We start from the raw sequence: 11,070 nt of genomic DNA, 5'->3' as shown, positions 1-11,070 counted from the left end.
AGGCCTCAACCCGCGGGTCCAGGCGGCCAGGTTTAAGTTTCAAGCGAATGCGAACGAGCAAGACCAAAACGGAAACACCACCCAAAGCCCTCCCTCGAGGGACGTGTCCCCTACTAGCCGAGATAACCTAGCTGCCAAACAGGTAGCTCGGAACACCGTTACCCAGGTCCTTTCCAGATTTACAGGCCCTCAGAGCGGCGCTCCGTCGCGGCTGGGGGCGTCGCATTCTATGGAGGTTGGCACTTACCCCCCGGTCGGTAGAACGAATTTAAAGACTCCCAGCGTGTCAAGAATTGACAGAGGAAATCCTCCGCCTATTCCTCCTAAAAAACCAGGGCTTTCGCAAACTCCTTCTCCACCACACCCACAGCTTAAAGTTTTAATGGATAGTAGTCGATCCCCAAATACGAGTGCAAAAACTGACAGCAAAACCGTGACCTCACCTCTTTCAAGCTCACCACAAGGAATCAGGGTAATAAATGAGGAAATTATTTCTAAATCCTCACCTCAGCTGCCACCAAAACCTGCTATAGATTTATCTGTGGCACCTGCAGGCTGTGCCATACCAGCCATAGCCTCATCTCAGGTGGGTGCCTGGCCTTCCCACTTCCCTGGACTGAACCAACCTGCATGTTCAGAAAATTCCTTTGTCATTCCCACCACCATTGCCTGTAGCTCCTCCATAAACCCTGTTAGTGCTCCATCCTGTAGACCATGTGATTCAGACAGCCTCCTGGTAACAGCATCAGGTAAAGGGATTGATATGCTACAAACTGTCTCCCTCTAAAAGAATGTTTTGGTCTTCCTATACGTCTCTAATTGGCTTAATTTATCTTTTAATACCTTTCTCTTTTTTACTTTCTAAGAGGTGAAATTTTCATTTGTATTTTTCCTACGTTCCGGGGGTATGGGAATTCTTTTGCTGATTTAGTAATGTTATAAATTACTTGTTATAATATTACTTCCTCAAGGAGGTCTCCAAATTGAAGGGTTTTTTTAAAAGTAAGAGGACTAACATTTTAAGTAAGTGGGCTGGAGGTTATGATATATTAAAGACACTCCTTTTTGGTTTTTTTGTGGGGGTGTTTGGGTTTTTTGTGTGTGTGTGAATGCTGTTAGTTTGGACTTCAAAATGCTTTTTGAAGAAAAAGCATGGTTTTTTTTTTTTTAGAAAATAGGGCATAGCTGGGGCTGCTGTATTCTCCTGTGGCATTAGATGGTTGCATATCAAAGTATAGAATTGCCTGGATAACAGCACTGATTCAAATATATCACTTCATACCTATAGAATATGTTCCATTTTTATTTTTTGGTTTTAGTTGTAGGCTTTCTAAGTACTTGTGTGTGGCATCTCACAGGTTTACTTCAGATATCAGCAAAGATTTGCTGCTGGAGTTAAAATCTAAGTGTTATGTTGATAGTCTAAGTCTGGAATCAGTGCTGCTGTCTGCTGTTTGTTTTACATTGCGGTGGGGATTTACTTGTGTGCCTAATGTGCTGCCAACTTCAGGATACCTTCTTTATGACAGCTAAATGAGCAAAGGTGGCCCTGATCTACCTTTCAGTTAATTGTACATCTCCTGTAAGTCTTTTTTCTCAACATATTTCTTTGCTGGAATCAACAGCAATGGAACATTAGGTAGAAACCCCTCTTTAGCCTTTATTGCGCTACGTTAAGGAAGATGGACACACAGTTATGGAACACTTTATGTCTTCGTCATTGATGAATGTTTGAATAGTCTGAGACTTTCAACACTTTTTCTCAGTTCAGTTACAGTATTTCAGTACTCAATAACTTCAGTCCCTGTGTCATCATTGATAGGGTATAAAACCCCTGCACAGTTGGTCTGCTTCCATCACACAACCAACCACTTTGTGTTGGTAGCTGCACCTACCTCTGACAAGGCAGCTGAACTCGCCAGTCTAAGTGAAGCTGTTCCAAAAGCAGCACGTGGCAAACTTGCATATAAGGGTGATTCCAGGGTTCACGTTATCAAGGAATTTTTATTCCCATTCCACTTCACTGAAGGCTTTCTAAACATTTCTGTAGTAACCTGGTCATGTTTTTGACTGTGGCACCGTATTGTCAGAATCCTCTCCTTTCTGAACTCTGCTATGAAACTATGAACTCAGAAGACTTATCTTTCATTTGTCTACTACTTCTCAGAGTTAACAGCTGTGAGATTTAATGGCCACCTCTTAGTTTGCTGATTTTCATACAAATGTCCTGAATTTTCATCTTAAATTCTTATTCCTTGCTGAATCGGATTGCCATGTCAGATCGATCATTAGTCTCCCAATATTCCAGATATTCTCCAAACCTCATTTGCCTTCAGGTGCTATTAGGCTTCATAAGAGAATTCAAATTTAATTTAAAAAAAAACAAAAAAAAAAAAATCAGTATTTTATTAACACATGTAAAACAGTTTTTTGGCAAAATAAGCTTCAAAGTGAATAGTTTTTTAGGCAAGAGGCTGTCTTCCACAAATCCTACCAGAATGAATTAGGCAGTGTATTTCAGTTAATCTTAAATTAACTAGATGTTGTTTGCTGATCATCTAAGACATTTTTTTTATCACTCTTTATAAAAGGTAAATATTCTGTCTTAAAAATGAAATTACCACCACTTGACTTCATAACTCCATGTAGTCCGTATACTTCATAACTCCATATAGTGTGTTACTGCTTTAGTTTGTGCTTCAAAGTATAAACTCTCTTTCGCAGGACAACAACCAGCCTTTTAAATAGGACTTCTCCACCACTGGACTCAAGTCAATTTCTGTTTCTTATGAAATGTGTCACCTCTCAGAGACAAGTCTCAAAGATAGGATTTTTGTCAAAAACTGTTAGTTTTTTAAAATCATGCTGTTTTGTGTGTTCAGATTGCCTTTGTTCACTTACACACCATTCACTTGTTTTTGGAAGGGGTGGAAACATTTTAATTCATTTAATCCCCTCATAGTCTTTTCTCTGAACATTTGACACTTTGCCAAGTGTTCTGGCAAACTGGATAACAAAATAAACTTTGAGCAACAGATGTTATCCCAGTATGGAAACAGATTTCCTTCAAAATGTTATGCTGATAAAAGAAAAACAGATTTTATAAATATATATGAAAATAGACTTTGTCTTAGAAAAGATAAACCAATTTAAAATAATGTGGTCAGTAGTGCCTGAATTCATGTCACTTCGGTTTGTAGTATGACTTTTCTTGAGGTGAGCAGCATCCTAACAAGTACAAACTACAAATGCTACTGAAACCTTCTTTCCATATCTGTATTTTCATCCCCTCTAGGCACAAATTCAGTAAGTTTTACTAATGTTCTCGTTTATTTTAATCTGGCTTATTTACTTTTTTTTTTTTTTAGAGAGGGTTTAGAATTTCAATTTTACTTTCTGTTAAAGGAGAGCATGGTGAAATCTTATTTATATTTTATTGTATAATAGAGAGCTTCCATCAGAATTTGCTAATATTTTTAAACAACAGTGAAAAACATATTAAAAAAGAGATTAAAAACCCCTCCTTTTTTATATTTTTTTGTCAATAAATTAATGTTTTTCTTCTTCCTGTGGAGTCAGCAGAATTGTTTATAGCACAATCACTAAAGTGATTTCATTTTAAAACAGTTTGCTGTTTAGCTCAGAATGCTTTAAGACTGTTTCAGCAGCAATTCGTAGTAAAGGAGTGTCTTGGTTCTAGAAGGAGCAACTATTGAGAGCAAACTTGAAGTCAGAGGACCAGTTGTTTCAGTTACGTGTTCTGCTAAATTAATGTGATGATACCTTCTTTCAGAGAGGGGGCATTGTACCGTATGTCACTCTTTTCATCCTTGGGAAGAAAAGACACCAGCTTTTGTCGTTAATGTTGAACAGACTGCACATAGAGAAATTACAGTGAACATTTATGGCCTGTTTCAAAACCTGTGACAGTGTTTTCATTAACTTCAGCAGCCTTTGAACTGGTGCCAAAATACTTCTGCTCTGTTTGGATTTCTACATTTCAATGGCTGTAAGACTTCAAAATGGAAACGAATGTAGGCAGTTGGATTTTCATACCCCTGGGACTTCTGCTTCCACTTTCCTCTTGGTTTTGTGCTTTCTGTGTCACTCTTCAATGAAGTATGTTTTTTTTATTTTGCTCACTTCTATAGTGATTGATGTGTTCTGTCTCTACAATTGGCTTCTAATATCGGGGGGGGAGGGCAGGAACTGATCTGGGCTCTGAAATTAACCATCTCACATTCTGAAGCTGATGCCAGAAGCTGTTTTTGTCTGTCCCTCTGCCCTTCATCACTTGCATGCCCTACAAGCTTTCACAAATGCTTCATGATTCCTAACTTTTTGCATCTGTAACAGTGTACCTTATTGATTGGTATGTTCTCAGTGTATTTTGTTGCATGAATTCAGCTTTATTATATTGCTTTACATAATAGAAGCCAAAGTTACATTTATGTTATTACCTGGTTTTTGTACGTTTTTCAGTAGAATATTTTCACCTAATGGTAATCTGTTATAATGAATTTCATCAATGAATAGCAAAAACATATTTTTAATTTTAAGGAGTTGAAATGAAGGTTAAAGTACCACATATGTCACAAAAGCATTTGGCATTTCTGTTAATGATTATTGCTTTTAAAGAAAACAAACAAAATTTTAAAAAAAAAGGGAAAAATAAAACAATAACAACAAAAAAACACTTGTACATTTTCCATAAGGAAAGGAACCCAGAAATACCGTTCGTACTACAAAACCTCTTGGCAAACTGAACTTCATGCTTAAAGCTTAGTGTCAGGCTCCCCATATTCCCCCAGATATTCCAGTATAACTTGGACAAAGAATGTTAGTATCTGGATTGCCACCCAAGCAATGTCTGCTATCCGTTAACTACCATGGCAAGACAGTAAGAACTAACAAGTACCATTTTAAAGATGTTAATATGTATATAGCAACAGCTGCAGCACAGTTAGTTGCGAAGAACCAAAAGTTGGAAAAATAAAAACACTTTCATAATGGGAAAGAAGAACAAAAGTTGTCCTTCAGGCCTTTGGGGATTTTGTAAGAATTAACTGTCCTCAAATACTGGAAATACTAAATACATATATGATTGGCTAGCACTTGCTCGCTTTGATGGAGCTGAAGACAATGCCCTGCAGCTTCTCTCAGTCTTAGGTGTTGCAAAACCACAGTAAAAGCTGCATAAACTTGCTTTCTGGTATCACATTTCAGCCTTGTATAATAGTTTGTGTGGCCACAGAATACAAAGTTTTTTATTAAAGAAAAAATATAATGTGGATTTTCTAGTAGTATTAGCGAAAATAAGAAAAAAAAAATCTTTCTCCTGTTTTCTCTTGCAGTCCTTGATCAAGGAAGAATGCACAAAATTTTCTATGCCTTATGCAGAAAACTTCATATTCTTAACAAACTCCCTACTAAAGCTTATAAGTAATTGAGATAACTCCTGAGCTTTCAAAGCTTTGAATTGAATATGATTTTTTGACAGGGTGACTTGAATGCTTTCACTTGTAAATTTTATATAACCGTTATTCACTCACACTCAAGCATTTTATAATACATTAAGTATTACTGAGTAGAAAGAACTTTAAGGTACAGTTCAATAATAATTTATTTCTGTATTATTTCTGTAAATTATTTCTACTTTATTTTGCAAACTTATTGAAAGGCACTTAAAATGAGTAAGAGCTCTCTGCAGTTTATCTGTATAATTGCAGGTGAATATATAAATACTAAAGTGTGCACTGAGAATCTAAAAGAGAATTAAATTCTGTATGAATATAAGTATTTTGTTGTGGAAACATTTCTTTAGATACTTTAGAAAACATTCCCAGCATATCAGCAATTAAATTAAAACTTGTATAAAACTTTTGGTAGGTTCTGAGTTTTAATAACATACTATTTTTGAGACATCCAGCTGCTCTGACAGTTCATAGCAAGTTTCACATTAACCTTTTTTTAAATGAAATTGTTCATTTGCATTAACAACCGTCACCCCTGTGTGCAGTTTTTATTTTTCAGAATACCCTCTGATGTATAGACAAAGCATCATTACAAAGCTTACGCTGAGCTAACAAATCCTGTCAGTTTGAAGATCCTTTTTAAGTTTTAAAAAGCCACAGAAAATGCAGAGCCGTATTTGTGTGTCTTCCATCTAACTTCTGTTGCTTTAACTCACAGGCTGGCCTTCCTCCCTAACCCCTTTGTTAACAAGTGGTGGTCCTGTCCCCCTGGGTGGCAGGCCCACCCTTCTTCACCAAGCTGCTGCCCAGGGAAATGTCACTTTATTATCTATGCTGCTTAATGAAGAAGGACTGGACATTAATTACTCTTGTGAAGACGGCTATTCTGCCTTGTATTCTGCTGCTACAAATGGACATACAGGTAAGTGATACTAACTTCTCTTACAGTATTCATGTGAAATAGTGAAAGCTTTATAATATTTAATATCACATCGTTTTAATATTCAATTAGGTCAAATAATATGGTTTTTAAAAATGTGAAATTGAAACTGAGATACATAGACTATTTGACAAAAGTCATACTGTAGTGTATATATAAGCAATGCTTCTGGAGGCAGAATTTCAGAACACGGAAAGCATTCTTGCTTCTGGCAATTCTGCAGGAACATCCATTGTAATTCTCCACTCCCTTCCTATAAAAAGACACCAGATATCATCACCCCATATTCTGTAGCAAATTAAAGATCTTTTGTAGCAAAGGCAACTTGAAAGAAAAAACTTTCCTCTGCAGGGAATAAGTGGAAAGAATAAGCCATCACCAGTGTTTTGATCTTGTGCAGCAGCAGTGAAAATGATTGAAAATGGTTTCAGAATAGTGTGTTACTTGGGAAATAAAATGAACAGATGAAGTAGCTTTAGTTTGTTCTCTAGGCTTTACTGTGATAGTTAACATTTTTCTTCTTCTTTTCCACACTACCCCAACCCTCAGTCTCAAGGAGGTAGAATCTCCGAACCTTTCAACAGTCAGTCTTCATATTTTATGAATGTTTATGAAATGAGGCAAATATGTTAGTAACAGGGATTTCATGGGTACAAAGTCCAAGCAATAGTTCTCAGGCTGTTAACATAAAGCTCTTGAACAGCAGCTTTCTTTAAAATTCCAGTACTCATTACTGTATTTTTCTATTGTTTTTTTCTACTTATGTCAAAATCTCCTAGATTGTTATATTGCAAATAACATCATTATGCTCTTTTGGACATTAAAGATGAAAACCACCAATACCAATGAGAAAAATTCTGTTCATTTTTAGTAAAGTCAAACTATTACTTCACAGCAGAAGGTGGAGCATAGAGGCTTTAAATCCACTGCTTTCAAAAATACTTTGTGGTTTTATTTGACAATGTATTGGTTAGTGACACAACTAGAAAACCCTGATGCAGTGTTCAAAGCAGTGCTTGGAGAGACTATTCCATTATTTTTCTCAAGTATTTTATAAATCAAAGTAAAGTTAGGACCAAAATCCGTAGCTAGGCAGATAGTATACATCACTCACCTTGTATTCCTAAAACGTTTTGAAGCCAATGCCCTAATTTTCAGTTACAATTACTGAGAAGCTCTTACTGACAGCCAAGACAATTTGGGTTCTTGTTTTATTGTCAAATTTTCAAATGAGAGGGGCACTTGACAGAACTGTGAAAACACATTAACAAAGACAAACACGTGCATATGCATTCTGTAATTTGGTATTAACTTTTACTTTTTAAGATTAAAAATATATTAAAAAGGTTTTAGTTTTGTTCTTCTATTTATAGTTGACATGCTGTGAAAACCCCTTACATTGTGCAAATCATTGCATTTTAGCAGCTAAATGGATTGTATGACTTCTGAATGAGAGATTCTCACAGCTGCAGTATTGATGTCTCAATAAATTATATGAAAAATGAGAGCAGTAAATTTATAATATTTTTGGAGAAAGGTTGTTGTGCTTAACTTTTATATGTAATCCTTTCTTAGTTGCTTGCACTTTGTTCCCTAGTGCGTGGATAGATGCAGCTCTTCAAAGTGGAAACATAAAAAGTCTATATATTTTTACATTACTTTAAGAAAAGAAGAATAAATATATTTTAAGGTATTTTTTAATATCTTTTTTTATTAACCAGGTAGAAAGAAATTACAGCAATGTAATTCTAGGAAGGATAAAATACTTTGTAATATAATTTTTTTCATTGCATTGAGTAGGATTGTGAATGGTAAGTTACTGCCTCTTGGCTGTTAAGGTTTTTTTCCTTAGATTGATAGAAATATTTAGATTTATCAAGTCCAACTCTAAAACTTAACACGTAAGTTTAACCTGGTGGGTGATCACACCATGCTTTTAATTTATTTGGAATGCTTTCAACCTGCCGTTAGTGAAATTCAGTGAAGAAATACAGTATCTGAGGTGTAGAAAACTAGAGAGTAGTAGAGCAAATTGTAACCAACATGGTGGCAGCAGCTGTTACACGCTCTCAGCCCAGTCTGCAGAGAAAATTGAGTTACCCAAGACAAGAGAGCACTCAAATATTCTTTCACAATCTGTCCTGTTTGCAAAATGTGTCGCCTTCCTGTTCATAAACAGTTGCCTTTTGAGAGCTGCAGCTGAGGGTTTTTCCAGCACATGAAGCTCATAGCAGCTGCTGTTTCCTGCACATACTGTCCCCAGTTCTGTAGGTCTGAGAGAGAGAGAGAAAGAACTGAAAATACACATGCAACACTTTCTTTATGTTTGAATGGACACAAATAATGTTATGATTTCACCACTAGATTGGGATAGTTGAACAGATTGTTTTTCCAGGTTGTCTTGGTTTGATCCATCAACAAAGCAGAAGCTGCTTCAGTCTATTACCCACTTGGTAACATGTGCAGTAGTTGACTTAGCTGACTTACCTCTATTGTGTTGCCAATCCTGACCATTCTCTGCCACACACCAGGTGGCTGAGAAAGAGCAAATGGCATAATGAAAGTTCCTGAACCTGAGATGCGAACATAATAATATCCTTTGGACTCAGCTCTGTACTAATCATACGCATGTATGGTATAATTGATTCTCTTCTGTCCTGAGTATTTGGAGGCTGTGGAACCCTGATTGATAGGAAAAACTGGAATGATGTGGGAAATAGAAAGGAGTGAGGTGCAGAGACATACAGCTACATGGAGTCAGCTCTGCCGAGCCACTGGATGTATCTGCATGATGTTTGCCAGCACTCTGGAAGAACTAACTACCCAGCTGTGGTGGAGAACAGTAAAGTCTCCAGGTGCTTGTGCTAATATGCTTCCATGTTTTGCTTTTGCTTTGACAACAAACTTTAACTAAGTGACAAAATCAATGTCTGTCTTGTGCCTGCCCTTTCACCCAGTCCTCTCCACTGGTGGTTACTTGTGTGGCAGACATCAGTGAACTGGAGTTAATGAGCCTGGCCTGACCCAAATTACCCTACTGCAAATCCCAATCAAAAGTCCATCCAGAGGACTCAGGCTTCTTGGAGATTCTTGCTCTTTTACTTGGTATGCCACCAGAACAGGTCATGAAGAGCTTACTAGCTCACACGGTTTGCCTTAAGAAAGTAGCTGTATTTCTTCATGCTTGAACCTATCCCTGAGAATAAAAAGCTCTTTTCAGGCTTTTCATCAGAAACAGTATTTTCACATAGATAAACTACCACCTAAAAGATCAATAATGGTGAGTTAACCATACCTTTCTAGAAAAGTGGTTTTTTTCTGTGTGTTCTTCATGGCTTTTGCATGGCTAACACAGGCTTTCTGAAGAAACCAAAGAATGTTCTAGCCAAATACTTGAAAATGCGAGAAGAAAAGTTTTTCAACATCCTTCACAAACTGCAGAAGTATTTTAGGATGTCAAGCAGGAATCTGAGTTTTCAAATTAATTATTTAATATAAGACTCGGATTGACAATGGAAAAAGGAAAACAAAAAACATCATTGTTAGAATATGTTTTCTGTTTTTAAGTCATCGGAAAATTTAATTTGATTTTAATTGTTATTATCTTACAAATGGAAATACTAGGTAAGTCATCTCAGATCAGATTACTTATTTTAAAAATTTAAGTTTAATTATCTATCTTAAAAAATTAAGACTTGCTTATAATACAGTCTTGTTTATAATACAATGATCTAGTGTTTTAAAGTCTTACATCTTGGGTCTTGATGTTAAATTATTTATGCAATCAACTCCATAACATCTGTATTAATACTTAAAATTAATACTTAGAAAATTGTAACAGGAGTAAATACATTCAGGAATGGTTTAAATTAGTCAGGTTTCCGAGTAATTCTAAATATATGTTTCTGATATCTAGAGATAAGCCTCATTAGCAAAGCCTGGCCCTGGGATCGTACCCACTTCTGGAACAGAATATATTAAGCTTGCTCAGAAATTGGGTCAGGAGTCTATAATTGATGTTCTAGCTGAGCTTATTTTCAAAGTAGTAGTTGTGACTACAAAAAACTGTTTTATTTTGGTCTAGAACCAATTTCAAGAATATAGAGCAGATTAAGCTTTTCTTCAAACTTAATTGCATCAAATGATATACCAATTTGTGGATGAAATGCAATCTAATTACTATGTAATTAATTATCTTAATTTAGCTGTAGGATGGTAGAATCAGGCTGCAACAATTTTTAGCATGTCGTTTTGGAAATATATGAATGGGAATGGTTTGGGAAAATTTGAGCTTGTCAGCTTTGTCTGGTTTGTTATTGCAATCTCAAGTCAAAGTGTCCTACAGAGTCTGGCCAGCACGTTGCTTGAGTTACATGTAGTTTGTGAACATCTCCACTGTGGCTTTCGTATTTGGGATGTGTCACGTGACTGTCAGTGGGCCCGTGCTGCCTTTAGGGGCTGCTGGGTAATTCAACTTCCCTGCTTTGGAGGTAAATTAGCTAACGCTGTGTGAGTTGCTAACAATGGGCACATATTTGGATCCCAATAGAACCCAACCCAAGCCCTTTTTTGCAAGAGCAGTGGTGCCCCCAGGGAGTCAATTCTCACCTCTCTCCAGCAAACTACTTCCTGAGCTTCTACCTGGGTTTGCTAAGG

At 36.5% G+C, this 11,070-nt stretch overlaps 1 protein-coding gene across 1 annotated transcript in view; it reads left to right on the top strand.

Moving 5' to 3' along the window:
• Positions 1–7: 7 nt before the first annotated feature.
• Positions 8–11,070, top strand: part of LOC103773772 (cortactin-binding protein 2-like) — a gene marked incomplete at its 3' end in the record, with an annotated part of 28,031 nt that continues 16,968 nt past the window's right edge. The window contains exons 1-2 of the mRNA XM_008941149.1: positions 8–749; positions 6,193–6,396. Coding sequence (XP_008939397.1) covers positions 230–749; positions 6,193–6,396 — 724 coding nt within the window. The remainder of the gene's footprint in view (positions 750–6,192; positions 6,397–11,070) is intronic.

The sequence above is a fragment of the Merops nubicus genome, unplaced genomic scaffold (genome assembly GCF_000691845.1).
Source record: "Merops nubicus isolate BGI_N331 unplaced genomic scaffold, ASM69184v1 Scaffold49415, whole genome shotgun sequence".
Classification (NCBI taxonomy): domain Eukaryota; kingdom Metazoa; phylum Chordata; class Aves; order Coraciiformes; family Meropidae; genus Merops; species Merops nubicus.
Note: the sequence above shows the minus strand (reverse complement) of the source record. Positions and strands in the feature narration are given on the sequence as shown.